Source organism: Lampris incognitus, chromosome 1 (assembly GCF_029633865.1).
Source record: "Lampris incognitus isolate fLamInc1 chromosome 1, fLamInc1.hap2, whole genome shotgun sequence".
Classification (NCBI taxonomy): Eukaryota; Metazoa; Chordata; class Actinopteri; order Lampriformes; family Lampridae; genus Lampris; species Lampris incognitus.
Genome location: NC_079211.1, coordinates 96812786 through 96833356, shown reverse-complemented (window position 1 = coordinate 96833356; position 20571 = coordinate 96812786). Strand labels below are relative to the sequence as shown.

The 20571-nt window shown below is 42.6% G+C and overlaps 1 protein-coding gene across 1 annotated transcript in view; it reads right to left on the bottom strand.

Moving 5' to 3' along the window:
* The window catches only part of ipo11 (importin 11), a 388461-nt gene that overhangs the window by 166933 nt on the left and 200957 nt on the right, over nt 1-20571 (bottom strand). Inside the window, exons 21-22 of the mRNA XM_056273222.1 lie at nt 11858-11973; nt 5791-5867 (exon numbers count right to left, since the gene is read on the bottom strand). Coding sequence (XP_056129197.1) covers nt 5791-5867; nt 11858-11973 — 193 coding nt within the window. The remainder of the gene's footprint in view (nt 1-5790; nt 5868-11857; nt 11974-20571) is intronic.

The following is a 20571-nucleotide window of genomic DNA, read 5'->3' as shown; positions in this document are numbered from 1 at the left end:
GTTGAGCTTCATGCAGGCGTTGAGGCTTCCATCAGTTAAACGTGAGCGTAGGTTGGTCTTAATGTTCCTCATATGCGAGAAAGACTGTTCACATGCATATGTAGAGCCAAACATGGTCAATACGGCAATACTCACACGCTGCATTGTGTGGTATGTCACAGGAAGCTCGTTCCAAGTTTTAAGAATCAGCTGGTCTTCAGGTTGAAGATTTTTAATTTCTGTCCACTTGTGTTCCCTCGCCAGCTCTGCTCGCTGTTGCGCAAGACTTTCCAACTCTCCATTAAGTGACTTGAACTTACTCATCCACATGTCTGATGCCTTCAGGTCAGCAACTTCCAGCTCAAAGTCTCCGATAGAGACCTGGACACCTTCCTTTGGAGGTTTTCCAGGCACGTTCAACTGGGAGGAGACCTCGGGGTAGACCCAGAACTTGCTGGAGGGACTACGTGTCCAATCTGGCTGGGAACACCTTGGGATCCCCCAGAAGGAGCTGGAGGGCGTTGCTGGGGAGAGGGATGTCAGGAGTGCCCTACTTAGCTTGCTGCCGCCGCAACCCAACCCCAGAGAAGTGGCTGATAATGAGACGAGATAAGATGTTCTACCTATTACAGTTCATTGTCAGAAAAATGTCGAAGTATTACACTGTTAAGCCTGTTATGGCTATGTCATTAAACGTATTGTTGTTATATCAGAAATAAGCGTGTTTTGTGTCTCTGTTTGACTAGTTGGGTTGAGGTTGTAAAACGTTATAGACTTAGGCTAATAGCAGATGGAATGTGGAACTGGAGTTGGCCCCACCCACTGCTTCTAGTATACAGGAAAGGTTAAATGCAGAGGACAAATTCAATTTCAATGTATGTGAGAAATTATAAAGAAGTTATAAATAAATATAAATCTCAAATCTTGAATTTGTCAGAGCTAGTATGCCATTTCTGCGCTTTTGTTTCACAGCGCTTTCTCTAATTAATATCTTTAATTAAACCGAAAGACACTTGTTTCACTGCTATGCCGTCCATCTCTGTCAACAACGAAGAAATGTCTGGCTGACTCCTCCCTGAGTCATGCCCCCTAACCCCCATAGCTCCGAATATTCGCTGTTGATTAATACCGACGCTTCGGAGCCCTAAAAATTGTATTCGGGACAGCCCTAATGGTTAATGGCCGTTTCATCATCACTTCTATGCATGTCAGATTTATCTTTCTGTCAATTTTTTATGGCGTATGGTGTAACATTATAGATGAGTGACATCACCACACTAATTTCACCCAGTATTTTTTACAACTATTTTATAACCATTTTTATAACCATGTTATTGTTAGTGATGTTTGCAATGTAACTTAAGTGTTTGCCATGCAATGTTTTTCCACAAGTAATTAATGCTTGAGTGTAACATTGAGACCTCCAACTGCTGTGATGTGGTTGTAGTAGATTTTACTCAGTGCCTGTTTTATGCCTCAATAAAACTGCTGCTGATATTTAGGCTTGGTGTAATGAAAAGGGTCTTCTTGTCTTCTGCGTCTTCCTCTGTCACACCAGCCTGTCACACCAGCCATCTGCATGTCTTCCCTCACCACATCCATAAACCTCCTCTTTGGTCTTCCTCTTTTCCTCTTCCCTGGCAGCTCCATATTCAGTATCCTTCTCCCAATATACCCAGCATCTCTCCTCCACACATGTCCAAGCCATCTCAATCTTGCCTCTCTTGCTTTGTCTCCAAACCATCCAACTTGAGCGGTCCCTCTAATATAATTGTTCCTAATCCTGTCCTTCTTCGTCACACCCAGTCATGTAACTAAACTCACAAAACCTGATGCAATAGTATAACTGGAGATGTTGGTCCATGGCTAGTACATGTGTTTAAATCCACACAGAGTAAAACTCCAAATGCTGTCGCAGGTGAAGATTTTTAGTGCAAAGTTTTTTCTCTTTTCTGAGAAATGAAGGCAAAACTGTGGCTGATGAGAGAAATCTCATAAGCCCATCTGTCGATCTGAATTCCAAGCTGGTTTCTGCTATCACCTCCCTGGGTGGACAAATGCCACAATGTGCCCTCTGAGATCAAGGGTTATTGTAAACTCCAGATGTTCTCCGGAGTCAAGCTTACACCAAACAGAGAAGAGGAATATGATGCTTGGAATGAGCAGACATCTTATTTGGTGGAGGACTGGTAGTTCTCTGACAATGTGGGGGAAAAAAAAAAACAGGATTGTAGAGAGTATAAAAGGGCCTGCTGCTGACACAGTAACGTTTTTAAAAGCAGAAAATTCTGCAGCTACCTCAGTTAACTATATGGAATCTTTAAAAAACAAATGCTTTTGGCACTGCTGAGAGTTCAACTGAACTCATGGTGAAATCCAGACACATGTTCCAAGCGGAGAGAGAGAAACTCTCTGCCTACATACTCCTGTTGGATAAACTGCTGCATTGCTTGTGCCACAAAGGGGGAATTCTGCTGCCAGAGATAAACCGAATGAGAATAGAGCAAATTGTGAAGGGTGCACTGTCACAAGACATGGTTGTTCTTCGTATAAGAAGGACCTTACAAGACGCGTGACCAATCCCCTTTCACTGAGCTGCTCAGAGAAGTTAGAAAGGAGGAAGACATGATTAAGGAAAGAAACTGATCTAAAAGCAGAGTGATGTCTCCAGTTGTGTCCTCTGTGGTTAAGGTGACACCTGATGTCACTGCAGGAGAGCTCTTGAGAAATGAGGTGAAGAACATTCAGGCTGAGATGACTCCACTGATGTCTGCTAACATTGTGGCTAAATGTGACACCTCCGCTGGGAACCCAGCCCACCTGTAAAAGTAAGTAAGAATAGGAATGCTGCTGCAGAGGGCTTTGGGAGTGAAGACAGACCTGGTATCTTCTGTTACAACTGCATGGAAGACGGACATTTCAAGCGAGAGTGCAAAGGGGAGGTAAACCTCTGAAAAGTAAATCAGCAGCTAATCAAAAAGAAAAAGAAGTATGGAAACTTCAGGCAGACCCAGTGAGGGAACGACAGCCTGATGTCCCGGAGAAAATATGTTCCAACCAGTGCACCAAGAAAAGTATAAAACTGGAGTTTTCAGATGCAGATGTTGGAGTAATTGAGACCATTGATGTAGTAGTGTTGGTATGCCCAGATCCGCTCATAAAAGGGGATGTTTCTATTCTTGTGGGGACAAACACTTCCAACAGTGAGAAGGCTTATGGGAGGATGTGAAGAGAAGAGGGGAGAAAACTTATTGACCACCCTGCACATTCATCCTGTATTCAAGGGGGATTTTCAGACAGCGCAAGCATCTCCTTTGCAAGAGGATGAAGACATTAGAGGATATGTTTGGTTCACCCAGTTCAAATCAGTAAAAACAAGTCCTGACGTAGTGGCCAGAATCTTTGTCAGACCCAAATTTCCCAGAGTGCTAAATACTCAGGCCATCCTGGTTTATACTCCTTTGAACAGAATGGTGCAGTGCTATAAGTTATTGAACTCTGCATTCACTTCTCTGAGCGCCAACGTAACTGCTACATAGACTCTCACGTGTTGTATACACACATCTGTGGACCCAATTGATGTTGTTGTTCAATACATGCAAACGGTTGGTTAATACACTGAAAGTTCTAATTTATATTTGGGTGTCTGGCCGGTTTATGGTGGTGGTGAATGTTATCTTTACACAGGTGTATTGCTGCATTTAATGCTATGTTGTAATCCCTTTGGACCAGTAACTTAGAACCCAAATCATAAGCACTCTAGACATGTTATCTGTGGTTAATGGCCCTTTCATTGTCATTTATTTCTATGCATGCCAGTGTTATCTGTAATGTTATGGCCGTATTTAATGTAGTACAAGCCGATAGTGAAAGGGTTACACCTACATATATGGAACTGAGTATAAGTGGACTCCGTTTAGAAAAGACAGTGCAGTGTAACAATGTTATGAAAAGGGATGAAATCCAAGAGGGCTCCCTGGCAGATGATGGTGGTGCGAATTCACATACGCAGCGGCCCCACCCAGTACCGGTGTGGGAAGATGGCGGCGTGAATTCACATTTGCGGTGGCCCCATCCAGTACCGTCAATGCTTTCTCCACGTCTAAGTTTTTGTCTTCGTTTCTTGGCTGGTAGAGCTGGCGCTGGATCGGCTGCAAGAGCTTGGTCTTCTGTGCTGTGGGCCCAGGGACTGCGACCTTGCCTGAAGCTGCACCCGAGGAAGTTAACGGTCTGACATGACGTGGAAGCGGGGCAGGCTAAGCTAACTGCTAGCCCATGCAGTCCGGCAGTTCCGATAACACTGAGGGCGGTCTGACGGCGGCCACACCTGGTGTTGACTGTGGTGTTTTTGACGTCATTGTGTGGAGTGTGGGGAGGTGTGTCAAGGGTGTCTAGCTGGGAGAACTGGTGCTGGATCAGCTGGGAGGGCTGGGATGTCCGCTTCGTCTGGTTGCCACAGGGACATGGCCCCTGCCTGGAGCTGTGCCCAAGCAGGCAACACAGAGGGCTGTCTGACAGGACACGTAATCAGGGCTGGCTAGGCTAACTGCTAGCTCGTGCAGACTGGCGGTTCCGACAGTCATCCTCACCGGCGGTTCTGACAGTCATCCTGGCTGGCGTTTGTTCCCTTGGACAGTGATTTTTTTCCCGTTTGGATATGTTAGTTTGAATATGTGTGTTCTTGTAGTTCTTGAAAGTGTTTTTGTCTGTATGTTGCACTGCTGGGGGAAATGGCATTTCGTTTCATTTCATGTGTGCAAGCACATGAGGTGAAATGACAAATAAAGTGTTCCTGATTCCTGGCCAGATTTGCATCCAGGTTGTTGCTGTCTGGTCCACATGGTATATGTATTAGCAGGTTAAACCACCAGGAAGCTCCCAACATACTATATTCCAACCATCAATAGCTCTCCCTGAAAGACTCGATCTCCTGGTTCCCTTGGTAGCTCAGTGGACTGCTCGGGCAACACTGGTGTTTAATGTTAAACTGAGCCCTTTGCATCCTACAGTGGTGCTCAAAATACTCTTCTTCACAGAAAAACTGCGTAACACACAGAAGCATAAAAATACACAAACATGCTCATGCTACAGAACAATATGCAGTGTCCTCTTGCTCCAGGCTTGTAATAAATCACCTAGAAATTTCCATTCAATTAGCCATCAGCAGTTACTTCTTACAGACCCCGACAGCAGCCCTGCAGCCTTCGGGCTACTGCAAACCAGCGACTCTGACTGACTCAAGCTCCTGTAGCTTGAAATAATGCAAACTATGATTAAATATAATGTGCAAATGGTACAATATGACAGTAGAGGATACCTGTATCATCATGCTATGCACACCTGTCTATTTGTGTCACATTTTCACATTTATTGGTTCTTATATAGTACGTATAGCATCTTGAACGTTCTCCTGTCCTTGATATTATCTTCATATTTATCAAATAAATGTGAAACTGTTAAAACAGAAATGTGTTCTCTTAGTCTTTTTATGTATCTCTCTGCTGCAGTTTACCAAGTCTAGTCATCTATGTTTGGCTCTGAAGCATTCCCATTACGTCACACTCTCCACTGTGCATTACACTTTGATGCCACCCTGTCAATCAGCATGTCAACCCAAGCCAATCCAACCCTCCATCTTAGGTATAGTATAGCAAAGGAATGCTACTATGATGCCCTCTTTATGTTGGCCCACTTTCCGTCTGTCAATCAGTGCCCAAAGGTGTTACAGTTACTTGAGTGAATGAAAATATTGTGAATATAAATGTACACAAGCAGAGACACTCCCACAAACAAAGAAACCTGCAAGCTCACCCAGCAAGGCTGACATGTTCTGGAAAATTCTGAGTAGCTCAGGAGTGATGGCTGGACTGTTTTCCAATGTCACCAACCTGTATGGAGAGAAGAAAAGGAATATAAGGGAAAGTAGAGAGGGGGAGAGAGAGAGAGAGAGAGAGGAAAAAGGGCAGGTTGTATAGGAGCAAAGAGTTGAAAGGTTAAGAGAAAAGCGACATCGGGAAGAATGCAAAGCGGAGAATAGTAAAGAGGAGCGAGGGTGGGAGAACAAATAAAGTTGACGGATAAGGGCAAAGGTGAAACGAAATTAAAGAGAAATGAGGGAGACAACAATAGGACCGTACCGTACTGAATAATTCAAAGCTTCAAAGCTTCATCCATAACGTTGACATTCGAATTGTAAATCAACGATCGAATGCTGCGCAGCTTGTTTTGTTTTGTTTTGTTTTTTCTGCATGTCTATTCATTCCGTTTAAACCAATAGGGTATTTCTGCACAGTTGTAGATATCTGCATTTGCTTGGTGCTCCAGCAAGACTTCATTACTTTCATACCAACAACGACTGGAGAAAGAAATTGCCAGTTTGAAAGCATTTTATGATTGCTGATGACCCCTAAAAAAAGTGCAGTGCCAGTTATGCAAAGTGAACTGGTGTACCATCATTCTACTATGAATATGGCAAATCATTTGAAAAGTGTTAAGTTCTCTGAATTTTGTCTGCTTGGCTAATGTTAGGTTGGATAACGTTAGATCACTTGGTTAATTAGCTAAAATAGCTATGATGAATAAATAACTCGGTCCAAATTTTTGAGGAAACAGTAGTACGATAGTGAAAGATATTATACATAACAATTAATCAGATCATTGTGTGTGTATTACTGAACATTTAGGCACGTCAACAGCCATGGAATGTACTGACGGCAACAACACAAAGATGTTGCTGCTATTACGATCATTAGTATTATTAGTATTATTATTATTATTACACTCCATGAACCCACCACCCATGGGGATGAGCATTGGGGTAGGGTGCAATGCAGGCTGGTAATGCAGACGTGTAATGTTACCTCTCTGGCAGGGAAGGAGCCTGAGCTGATGTGGGAGGTGGAGTGGTACAAACTAGATATAGTTGGGCTCACCTCGACACATAGCATAGGCTCTGGTACCAAATTCCTAGAGAGGGGCTGGACTCTACTTTTTCAGAGTTGGCCAAAGTGACAGGCACTGGGCGGGTGTGGGGAAACTCGCAAGTCCCTGGTTGAGCACCACCATGTTGGAGTTCTCCCCTGGGAATGAGAGGGTCACCGCTATACGACTGCAAGTTGCTGGGAGAAAGGCTCTGACTGTTGTGTGTGCTTATGCACCGAGTAGCAGTTTGGAGTATCCGGCCTTCTTGGAGTCTCTGGGTGGTGTCCTGGATAGGGTTCCACCTGGGGACTCGTATAGTTTTGCTGGGGAACTTCAACGCTCACGTGGGCAATGATGAAAAAACCTGGAGAGGTGTGATTGGGAGGAACGGCCTCCCTGATCAGAACCAGAGCGGTGCCTTGTTAGTGGACTTCTGTGCAAGTTATGGATTGGCCATAACAAACACCATGTTTGAATATAAGGTAGTTCATAAGTGTACTTGGTACCAAAACACCTTAGGCCACAGATCAATGATAGACTTTGTGGTCGTATCATCAGAACTGTGGCCGTATGTTTTGGACACTCGAGTGAAGAGAGGAGCAGAGCTGTCAACTGATCACCATCTGGTGGTGAGTTGGATCAGATGGCGGGGAAGGTTGCTGGACAGACCTGGCAAACCCAAATGTGTAGTGAGGGTGAACTGGGAATGTCTGGCGGAGGCCCCTGTCCATGAGGTCTTCAACTCCCACTTCAGGAAGTTCTTGTGTATCCCGAGGGAGGCTGGGAACATGGAGTCTGAGTGAGCCATGTTTAAAGCCTCTATTGCAGATGCAGCAGGTAGGAGCTGTGGAAATTTATACAGCATTAAATATAGCACAGCAACTAGGAGAGGTCAATTTTGTCCATGACAACATGGCCAACATGGTCCAATGTGCTGATTTACTATGCTCAGAAGACTCATGGGGAGCTCATGGGGAGCTAGGAATTCGGTGTGCAGGCCATACATTACAGCTGTGCATCACTGGAGCCATCAAACACAATCCTTATGTTGTGCAGTCTTGTAGCATCCAGACGTCTCGTAGGAGTGTGAAGGCAACGGCAGCACTCCGGGACAAACAAAAACAACAAAATCTGCCTGAGCATAAATTAATTCAAAACGTCCTGACATGATGGAATTCCATCCGTATCATGCTCGAATGTCTTATTGATCAGCATTGGGCAGTGGCAGCTGTTTTATCAGATTTGAGCATCACCAAAAAGGTAGACCATATCCAAAATCTGATGCTTCAACAGTGGATCTTGGCTGAAGAAACTGCTACTATTCTGAAAACTCTCATCACACCCACTGAACTGTTGTCCAAAGAGGACAATACCTCATTGTCCACAATTATCACCATGCTGATGAATGTAAAATGACATCATCTCATCAATCAGGAGGAGGAAACTCCTGCTGTCAGAGAGCTGAGATGGAAAATAGTCAAAGAGATTGACCATAGATTTGAGCTCACACCATTGGATGTGACCAGTGTCCACATTCTGGCAGCTGCAGTCAATCCTAGCTTTAAACAACTGAAATTCCTTGAGAATGACAGGAGTTATGCAGCTTACATGGAACATGCCAATTTAACCAGGCATTCAACGTAGGCTGGGGCTGCAGGTAACCCACCGCAGGTGATGGAAAATCTGGTAGAGGGAACTAGTTGCTCACAAGAGACAGCCGCATCTCCAGCAGAAAATTGAAGACTGACAGAGATATTGACATGCTACTGAGTATGGACGAGGAAGAAGTTGCCGAGGCGAACGAAATGAGTGAAATTCAGGATTACATTAACGGCAAAACTAAGGTGGATTCCAGGCCACTGACATGGTGGAAGGAAAACACTTAACGCTACCCAAAATTTGCAGTAACCACTAGATACTCACTTTGCGTTCCAGTGATGTCAACTCCTGCTGAGCGAAACTTTTCCGAGGCAGGATTCATTTTAAGCAAGCTCACTTCTACCAGACCATGTCAACAAGCTAATATTCCTGGTCCACCACATGAAAAGAGTTAGCAAGTCATAGACCACTGGGAACAGCAGCCTCTCTTTTGGTAGCCTACTGTAGTTTGTGACATCATGACCTAGGTTACGGCCCCCACCTTTTGCACAACGAGTGAGTGTCGATCACACTGAACTTCTAGCCACCTGACTGTTCATTTTTTGAGGGAAAAAAATGCAAACACTTAAAACTTACATTTTCTAAATTTATTGCCATTTCTATTGTAGCATAATGTTGCTATAAGCCTAACGGCGCGATTATTATTTTATCATTATTTTATGCCCCTATCAGATTAGCCTACATGTATTTATGTTGACAAAACTGATGAGGTATTCATTAAAGAGAGTTGATGTAATAGAAAAGACTAACTCATTTAATCAACTTTATTCAAACTGAGGGTTTTGTTCGAGGATTTCTTTTTGAGGGTTTTTATTATGACGACAGACATTTGAGGCATCATTTGAAAACCTCAATAGAAGCTTTGAATGTAAAAAAAAAAAGAAAAAAAAGACATTCGGTACAGCCCTAGACAACATGTCAGTGTTTGATCTAAGTCAAGCTGAATATTCAGTCCAAAGACATGTTGTGGAAGTGTCAAACTCAATTCACACTGTCCCATCATTTTACCCAAGGTCACTCTAAAGAATCCCTCACAGTCTGTTGAACAACATAACAGGCCATCTACAAGACCTCTCACAGATGTAGTTGTCAGCATCTCTACTCAGCATATGGACATGGCTCGTTATTCCACTCATGCAATAAAATATATAAGGATAAGTACAGCACCTTTCTGCAGACTGGGCATACTTTCTGGTGACATTTAAGGAGTATAAACAACATCTGAGTAGTTGCTAAAAAATACCAGTTCAGAGAATAAATCTGATGTGAAGAATTGTGGATATTGCCTCTGCAGATATTGTCTCTCAGGTAGTGACATTAATGATTGATCTATATTGCAAAACACAGAGAATGAAGCCAGAGAGAGAGAAAGAAAGACCAAAAGAGACAGAGAGAGACAGAGACTGAGATCAGTATCAGAATCAGAATACTTTATTTATCCCTGAGGGGAACTCCAGTTCTATAATGAGAGTGAGCTGAAGAGAAGAAAAGCGAGTGACAGTGTCAACGCAAGAGAGAATAACATAAATGGCTCTGTAAACAATGCAAACAAGGTTTGGTTATGAGAGAGGATAGAAAGTATTGCAGAAGACGTCATGCAACAAATTCTTCTCTACAGGTCCCCTCGGGGAGGGACAGGGAGAGAAAGAAAGTTGAGGAAAAGGAGGAGACACAGCAAAGCGAACACAAAAAAAAGTTTACAATGGTTTGTTTATCTAAGCAGATTAACTGTTATGCTATTGTAGCAAACCATTACCGGGTGCACACATACATACATTTTTGTGTATGTGTCAGCATGCAACCGATGGTGAGTGCTTATAAGAAGGTGGTTTGATGCATTCCTGAGCTTCTGTAGAAGGTAAGATTATATTTATCGTGGGACAACAGCTATATGATGACTGTCAAGCATGTTGTACATGTATCATGTAATATGACTGATATGTCCTTTCTGCATTTGTGTGAGTGAGTGAGTAAAATGCTTTACAAAGTGAGTGAACATCTGCATGAATGTATATCCATTAGTATGTATGTGTGTTTTGTGTGTGGTTTAGACTATAGCGAATTTTCCCAAGCCATCTTAACATTTTTACTAGCTTATTCATGACTTATAATCATATTGTGAAAACTATTACAGGACATCTCAGCCTCTACCCAGTCATGCTTTTTCTTTAATTTGTGACAAAGTTGAAGAATGAAGTCTGTTCATATCACTAACACTGACATTGTATACAATAAATACGATTGGTTATAATACCTATTACTTATTTTGAAATGGTATGCCGCCTGCACCCTGTGATGGCCTGGCGGCCTGTCCAGGGCGTCTCCCCGCTAAGCGGTTGGGATAATGGAATGGAACAATGCTGCCTGCCTCAATATACATGGACCAACGTGGGTATGCTGGGATACACACAGACTGATAGAAATTCAGGAAAATGTTGTGTAAATGCCTTAGAGGGCCAATTTCTTTCTACTCTAATCCACAGATCATTTTACAGTACAGGCAATCTCAGTAAAAACAAAGTGCTACGGTGTTTATGACTTCCCCCACACCTCCCTTGTAGCAGGTTATCAATCCATTATCAGAGGAAACACAGGTTGAATAACTTGCTATTCAAATATATAGCCCATTTATCAAGTTTAACAATCATCAAATCACACTCCTTGCATGGTTAACGACTCGAGTGATATAAATTCAACCAAATCCCAATTATATTCGATCAGAAGCCCCTCTTTTAAGAGTGGATTTATCTTCTAAGCTCACAAGTTTGTGAGGCATGAGGATAGAGGAAAAAAGATTTTGTGCCTATAATTTATGGGCATGAATTACTCACTGGAGTGTATAGTGACATCAAATTAGCTAGTGATACATTTTGACAAATAATTTTGAAGCTGTGTGCTAAAGTGAAAAGTAAAACAGATGGGGTTGACAGCGCCTTGCATTATTTTTTCTCAAACTGGGAAAACTAGGAATTTATTTGCCTTCCCCCAGCTAGATGCTGTGCAGATGGCAGTGAGCAGCAGTTGTAGTAGATGAAACAGCAGTTTCGATTTTCAATTAGGTGAGTGCAATGTATTAGATGTCCTGATGCGTGCTCAATAATACAAGTAAGAAAATCAAAGAAGGTTGAATCAGTTCATCTGGATACAAACGTTGTATCCAGATGAATTCAACCTTCTTTGAATTTACTAGATGCATGCTGAAATAAGTAGCGGACCCTAATGAGGAGAAGAAAGTCTCGAAACATGTTCAAGTTCACCATATTTACTGGTGTGCGTGTGTGCGTGTATGTGTCCCTACCAAAGCTCCAGTCCGTCTTCCAGCAAATAGACATGCGGCGGCTGGGAAACATCAGTGCTCAGCTGGATGACAGGAAGAAGGAAGGGGTATAGGTTCTTACTTTCCGCCCCCAGGCCCTGTGACATCACATAGAAAATAATAGCTGGTGTCACATTGGGAGAGCAATACAGAGATTAGATAGAAAAACATGTTATTAACTTAAAACTGCACCTAGGAAACATTCTCTCTCCAAAAAACAATGGGAAATGATGTGCAATTCCACGAAAGTTATTTCTAAATATAATAGTGCAAAAATGAAGAAAGGTTTGGAGGTAAATTAGCAATTTTTCCTCCGAGAATGATCCCAGTCTTTTCAGGCTTTAGGAGAGTTTTATTAAAGGGGTTATGGAGTAATATTTCAGCTCTCCTAAAGCATAATATGATTGTCAAATATCAGCAGGCTTTACTGAAAGTTAATGACTGGAACAAAGTTAACACCTTATTAGCGCAACCCCAGCCACACTCCGGACTACTGCATTGAAAAACACTTGAGAGTGATGGGCACAGCTATTTTTGTTGTCTAAAGGCCCCAGCCCCAAAAATGCTTGGCTCACAATCACAGTTCCCAGCAAACTATGCAGCAATGACAGCAAATGATCAACTGAGGGTGTTTGAAAATGACTTGTGTCAACAAACATACTGCATATCCACTACCTTTGTTTGAATTTGACCCACTCAGTTTGATTCATTGTCATTCACATCATTGAGCAAAAGGTCAGGACTTGAGTAGAACTACAGATAGTACCCAAGTGTTTAATTAAGATGGCACCTTCAAGAAAACGAGTATCTGCTGTTCCTAAAGATCTCAGTTAAGTTTGTGAGTAAAATTATAATAAAATTGAACACACACACACACACACACACACACACACACACACACACACACACACACAGAGTGGAAACCACTTTAGATAGATAGAGATATATAGATGGATAGATGGATGGATAGACAGACATTAAGGTTGCATCATTTCAGCATCATCATCATGATACGCACATGTGCAATAGTCACATCGTAGGATGTGCAATGTCAAATGAGGCAAATTAAGTCAAACACCTCATGCTACAACTTGCACGGTTCTCGTTTTCCATGACTAATCTACAAGAGACGTTTGCCTGATATAACAATTTACTCAAATTTAAGGGTTCTTGGATTCACAGCTTGTTGCTAGTGAGTGACATGCAGGCTTTGCATGCACAGCAAACCAGCAGCCACAATCATTCTTGAGCAGTTTATTAAACAGCCAAAGCAGGCCTCGCTAGTCCTCGACCACAACCTGAAAATGAGCGAGGAACAGCAGAAAAACACCAAAAAGGAAGATTTGGTTGCAAAAAGAAAAGCAACGTCAGTTGTATAGATTTTTAAAATGTCCAATTATCTTTAAGATCAGCTGTTCTTTTTTTTTGGTCAAGTGCAAACTACATATTGTGAATTTGGGGACGTGCTTATTTTGGAGCGTTTATTTCCAACCTGTATCATGCACGTTTGTCCGCTGCTGAGCCTTGTCTTGGCCCTTTCAGACAATGTGATTTGAGCTGCGCTTGCCACTGGGTTTAGCGCACATCTGACTAGGGGTTTGTGGGAGTTGGACATTTGAGTGGAATTCAGAGTTTTCAAAACTTCTAGAGGGACTTTTCAAAACTTCTAGAAGGACAAGCGCTTCATTTTGTCTCGATACAAGCATAAACTTGTGTTGTACAATTCAGGGAATTCTGACACACACAATATTATCTATATCTCCATTTTGCCTTCCGTGCCTGGCTAGCTGTATTGGTTCTTTTCCTTTTCAAAAAAGACATGCATGTTAGGGTTAACACTCCTGCCTGTGCACCAGATCAAGGCAATAGGAAAAAGAACTGGAGTTGGTCCCCGGACACGGCAGCTGCCCACTGCTCCTATACAATAGGATAGGTTAAATACAGAGAACAAAATTCATTCTGAGAACACAATGACAAAATAAAGCGACTTTCTTTCTTCTATTGGCCACGTGGGTACTTGTCACAGCGCAGACATGAGCTCGCCGACAAAGCGAAAAGCTGTCGTGGCATGGCGCAAACCATTGGCTGGGTTTCAGCATGCAGTGCTGCCGCTGTCATGTTGTGTCTGTCTGCTGTGTGCTGGGCGCCAAGAGAATTTTTCAGCTCTCATTGCAGGATGGCCACATATTTACACACTACTCCAACAAAAGCCAAAATCTCGACAATACGGCTACAAAATCACCCCAAATCATTCTAGAATTACTAATTTGTTCAAAATACAGCTATTCAATTTATTATTATTCAAGCCATCTGGTGAAAATTCCTGTATTTTTTCATGTCGCAATATATATCGCAGGAAAAAAAATATCGCAATGTGAGTTTTTCCAATATCATGCAGCCCTAACAGACAAGACAGATACAGATTTATAGATAGATATTGATTCTGAAGAAAATTAAAGTGTCATTATAGCTTGCATAATCCAGAAGCACACAATAGCAATAATATGAAGCAAAAAACTATAAAAAATATATATACAAAAAATATAAAGTACTAAAGTAAACTGAAGTACTTGGTGCCTATAAAGTATAATAATAAAAAAATAAATTAAAAGTATATTTACATATAAAAGCAGGGTGGATCAAGAGCATTGGTAGAAAAATAGCTAAAATAAAAATAGGAATATAGCCCCAAGCGGCGATTCCTTGGTTCAAGCCAAAACAGACTGTTAGAAATTAAAAGCTTCAACAGCTTAATTAAAAATATCCACCAAGTTTGGTAATGTTTGTATAAACTGTCATTGATTTATGGCAAAATATGTGCCAAGCCCATGCACCTGTTTTGGAACTGGTGACACCCCCATTGAGCGATTTCACAATAGTTTTATACACGTGGTTCACAATTGTTATTAAACGTCTTTTTGCATGCGGAATAATCCAGGTAAGAAAATCAAAGAAAGTTGAATCAGTTCATCTAGACACACCACTCCTCCAGAAGGCACAGAGCCAGCTGTTGAACGAACAGGTGAGACAAACAAATTTTACCATTGACACCTTGAAAGCCAAAGAGGAGCAGATCCAACAGAGACTCGTCGCATCTGGATGAGACCACTTTCCAATGCGTGATTGAGTTCACGGAGAAGACTCGTCTAGCTCGACACGAAAAGTCAAAAACCAGACATCAAAAGAAATATGACCTCCTTACTGCACACCAGAGACATCATCAGGCAACGCACGGCACCCTCAACAGCAGACAGAGAGACAGACACCAGACACACACTGGCAATGGGGACAAGTGGGTGAAGAATCTGTCTGACAGACAACTCATTCAGGCAGAGGAAGACATCCTTGCTAAGAGGCTGAATTTTGCTGTCACACCAAGGCAAATCCCGCTAGTCCAACTGATCAGTGATCCATAAAAACAACACCATGGACAAGGAAGCGAAACAACTGCGGACGACCGTTTCAGCCTGCTCAGCAATGCAAAGGCGCCGCTGTCCAACATCAGTAGAGACAAGAGGAATGCTCTCACGACTCTCGGTAAGGACAATATCGTCATCATTCTTCCGGCAAACAAATGCAGATGCACTTTTGTATTAAACCAGACTGACTATCATGAGAAAGATATGACGCTACATAGCCACATGAATACTTATGAGCCCCTGAAACAAGATCCAGGCAGTGGTTACAAGAAAAAGTTGATAGATTGTCTGAAGCTGTTAGAACAGGACAATGCTATCGACAAAATTTTCAACCACAGATCGTACCCAGGGGAAACTACACGGTCGATATGGTTTACCTAAAATACATAAACAGGATGTGCCAAACTATTGTTTGTAAGATTAACTCAGTGACCTATAACATCTCTAAGTTTCTTGCATTTATTCTTAACCCGTTGGTAGGCAGCAATGAACATCACATTCAGAATACTATTGAGTTTGTGGATAAGGTGAGGCAAGTATGGAAGAGGATGAAACAGTGGTCTCTTATGATTTTAAGTCCTCCCTTCACATTTGTTCCTGTTAATAAAGTAGTGGAGGTAGTCCATATGAAATTACTAAACAACTTCCCACCCCCCCTTAGCAATAGGACCACCCGTGTGTCTGCTCCTGAAGCTGTGTCCTCTGTCCATGTACTTCACATGCAGTGGGCAGTACTATAGACAGAGGCATGGGTGTGCTATGGGTTCCCCAGTCTCACCTATAGTGGCCAACTTTTTTTTGGGGGGGGGGGGGTGTATATACACTACCGTTCGAAAGTTTGGGATCACCCAAACAATTTTGTGTTTTCCATGAAAAGTCACACTTATTCACCACCATATGTTGTGAAATGAATAGAAAATAGAGTCAAGACATTGACAAGGTTAGAAATAATGATTTGTATTTGAAATAAGATTTTTTTTACATCAAACTTTGCTTTCGTCAAAGAATCCTCCATTTGCAGCAATTACAGCATTGCAGACCTTTGGCATTCTAGCTGTTAATTTGTTGAGGTAATCTGGAGAAATTGCACCCCACGCTTCCAGAAGCAGCTCCCACAAGTTGGATTGGTTGGATGGGCACTTCTTGCGTACCATACGGTCAAGCTGCTCCCACAACAGCTCAATGGGGTTCAGATCCGGTGACTGCGCTGGCCACTCCATTACGATAGAATACCAGCTGCCTGCTTCTGCTCTAAATAGTTCTTGCACAATTTGGAGGTGTGTTTAGGGTCATTGTTCTGTTGTAGGATGAAATTGGCTCCAATCAAGCGTTGTCCACTGGGTATGGCATGGCGTTGCAAAATGGAGTGATAGCCTTCCTTATTCAGAATCCCTTTTACCCTGTACAAATTTCCCACCTTACCAGCACCAAAGCAACCCCAGACCATCACATTACCTCCACCATGCTTAACAGATGGCGTCAGGCATTCTTCCAGCATCTTTTCATTTGTTCTGCGTCTCACAAACGTTCTTCTTTGTGATCCAAACACCTCAAACTTGGATTCATCCGTCCACAACACTTTTTTCCAGTCTTCCTCTGTCCAATGTCTGTGTTCTTTTGCCCATCTTAATCTTTTTCTTTTATTGGTCAGTCTCAGATATGGCTTTTTCTTTGCCACTCTGCCCTGAAGCCCAGAATCCCGCAGCCGCCTCTTCACTGTAGATGTTGACACTGGTGTTTTGCGGGTACTATTTAATGAAGATGCCAGTTGGGGACCTGTGAGGCGTCTGTTTCTCAAACTAGAGACTCTAATGTACTTATCTTCTTGCTCAGTTGTGCAACGCGGCCTCCCACTTCTTTTTCTACTCTGGTTAGAGCCTGTTTGTGCTGTCCTCTGAAGGGAGTAGTACACACCGGTGTAGGAAATCTTCAATTTCTTAGCAATTTCTCGCATGGAATAGCCTTCATTTCTAAGAACAAGAATAGACTGTCGAGTTTCAGATGAAAGTTCTCTTTTTCTGGCCATTTTGAGCGTTTAATTGACCCCACAAATGTGATGTTCCAGAAACTCAATCTGCTCAAAGGAAGGTCAGTTTTGTAGCTTCTGTAACGAGCTAAACTGTTTTCAGATGTGTGAACATGATTGCACAAGGGTTTTCTAATCATCAATTAGCCTTCTGAGCCAATGAGCAAACACATTGTACCATTAGAACACTGGAGTGATAGTTGCTTGAAATGGGCCTCTATACACCTATGTACATATTGCACCAAAAACCAGACATTTGCAGCTAGAATAGTCATTTACCACATTAGCAATGTATAGAGTGTATTTCTTTAAAGTTAAGACTAGTTTAAAGTTATCTTCATTGAACAGTACAGTGCTTTTCCTTCAAAAATATGGACATTTCAATGTGATCCCAAACTTTTGAACGGTAGTATATATATATATATATATATATATATAATTTTATTTTTTCTCCCCAATTGTATCTGGCCAAATACCCCGCTTTTCCGAGCCGTCCCAGTCGCTGCTCCACCCCCTCTGGGAGGGCTGCAGACTACCACATGACTCCTCTGATACATGTGGAGTTTTCTTTTCACCTGACAGTGAGGAGTTTCACCAGATGGATGTACCACATGGGAGGATCACGCTATTCCCCACAGTTCCCCCTCCCGCCCCGAACAGGCGCTCCGACCAACCAGACGAGACACTAGTGCAGTGACCAGGACACATACCCACATCTGGCTTCCCAACCGCAGACACGGCCAATTGTGTCTGTAGGGATGCCCGACCAAGACGGAGGCAACACGGGGATTCAAACCGGAATAGACTGCTATGCTACCCGGACGCCCATAGTGGACAACTTGTATATGGAGGAAGTGGAAAAGACTGCTCTGATGTCCTATCCAGGGACATCACCTAGTCATTGGTTCAGATTTGTGGACAACACCTGGGTTAAAAATTAAATCTCAGGACGTACCACATTTCACCGACCACAATAACTCTGTGGACAACCACATCAAGTTCACCAGGGAGGATGTGAAAAATAACAGGTTAGCTTTCTTAGACTGTGAAATTGCAATTGGTGACAGGGGACATTTGATCGTTGATGTTTACCGTGAACCAACACATACCGATCAGTACTTAAGGTTTGACTCTCATCATCCACTGGAGCACAAACTAGGAGTCATCAGGATGCTGTACCACCGAGCTGACAATGTCCCCACCAACACAGCGGCCAGGGAAGGGGAGAAATCCTACATTAAACAGGCCTTGGTTAAGTGTGGTTATCCTAACTGGGCATTTGTCAAAGCCAGGAAGACGCCCAAACAGTGCACCAGCTGGTCGTAGACAGGAGAAGGACAACAGCTGCCTAAGTGGTAATTAACCAGTGGTAATTCCATATGTGGCAGGAGTGTCGAAAAAGTTGGTGTATTTTCCAAACACCGCATCTCAGTTGCATTCAAACCCCAAAACACACTGCACCAGAAATTGTTCCACCCCAAGGATTGGGTCTCCCAGCACAAACAGAGCAATATAGTGTACGCTGTTAAGTGCCAGGAGACTTGCCATGACTTGTACATCAGGGAAACCAAACAGACTCTGGCCAAGTGGATGGCACAACACAGAAGAGCTAATGCATCAGGCCAGGACTTCGCAGTCTACACCCATCTACAGGCCAGTGGCCACTCTTTCAAGGACGAGGATGTGCACATCCTTGATAGGGAGGAACGCTGGTTTGAATGGGGATTCAAAGAAGCCATCTATGTTAAGAGGGAACGACATCCCTGAATCGAGGGGGGAGTCCTAAGAGTACATCTGTCGCCATCTTACAATGCTGTGATTGCAACTATTCCCCAATCCTCTGTGAATTGTACACATGGCCATTCTAACTCTAGTTAATGGTCACGCATATGAAACTGATCATTGGTTCCCGTCGTTATGCCACTGTATTATTATAAGGGTGGGGATAGCTAGGGTGAGTTTAGACTAAAGACACCAATTAGATGAGTGACGAAACATTTCTCTCAATAAACCTTGTGTCCAGCTGAACTGATTCAACCTTCTTTGATTGTTATGAAACGTATCCTGCGAATTTTGTAATGACTGGATAAACAATCTGCAATTTATAGTCTGATTTTTTTCCTTCTTCTTCCACATTTTAACACGCACATATATGCATACATCCATAAACACAAAACAAAACATCACGAAAGAAGGTTAATACAATTAGACATACCCTGGGCAATCAGGTATGATGATGGGATAATGGCATTTCACAGTATAGCAAGTAGTTTCTGTTAATGTCCAGCAAAGCAATCAGCCTGTAGGAGACACAGTCATCTGCAGGCTTGCCCTTTATTTAAATTAAAGCGATTTTTGCATCCACCATAGTGAGCCCCAGATTCAAAGGTGTGAGAAAAATATGTTGAGTGGAGGATCAATTAGCAGGCCTTGAAAAGCTTTATAAAATTCGGGGGTCAGACCGTCAGGCCCCGGAGCCTTGTTATTTTGTAGATTTCCAATATCTTTTATGATTTCCTCACGGATGACCGGCCGGTTCAGCAGCTTTTTCTGTGTATCTGTGGCTTGAGGAAGATTGATAGATGAAAAAAAAGCATCAAATCCCCTGAATGATGGCCTGACAGGCATTCATAGAATTCAAGAAATGAGTTTATATCCTTGTTATAAATTCTTTTACCAGACTTGTCTTTTATAACTGGAATAGCCTGGGAGCCAGCCTTTACCTTAGCTAAATTTGCTAAATATTTACTTGACTTGTGTTCCGAATTCATACATCTTATGCTTGGAAAACAGAATGAATTTCTGGGCCTCTTCAGACAAGAGAGTGTCTAGAGCTGCTGTAGTGGCTTCGATTTGAAGTCTCAGGTCCTCTGAAGGATTACGGTTAAACTCTCCCTGCAGCTTGGTTAGTTGTTGTTCAAGAATCAGCTGTTCAGCGCTCTGTTTTTTTCTTTAGATTTGCTGAGAAAGAAATAGTGAAGCCACAGATAACAACAGCCTTAGCAGTCTCCCAGAGGAAATTAGGAGAAACACCTGGAGTGTCATTCTCAGTAACAAAATGATTCAACTGCTCTGTAAGATACTGTCTGAAATTTGGGGTGACGAAGGCATATGAGTTTAAATACTTGGGGTCAACTGTCCAAAGTAACGGGGAGTGCAGAAGAGAGGTGAAGAAGAGAGTGCAGGAAAGGTGGAGAAGAGTGTCAGGAGGGATTTGCGACAGGAGGGTACCAGCAAGAGTTAAAGGGAAG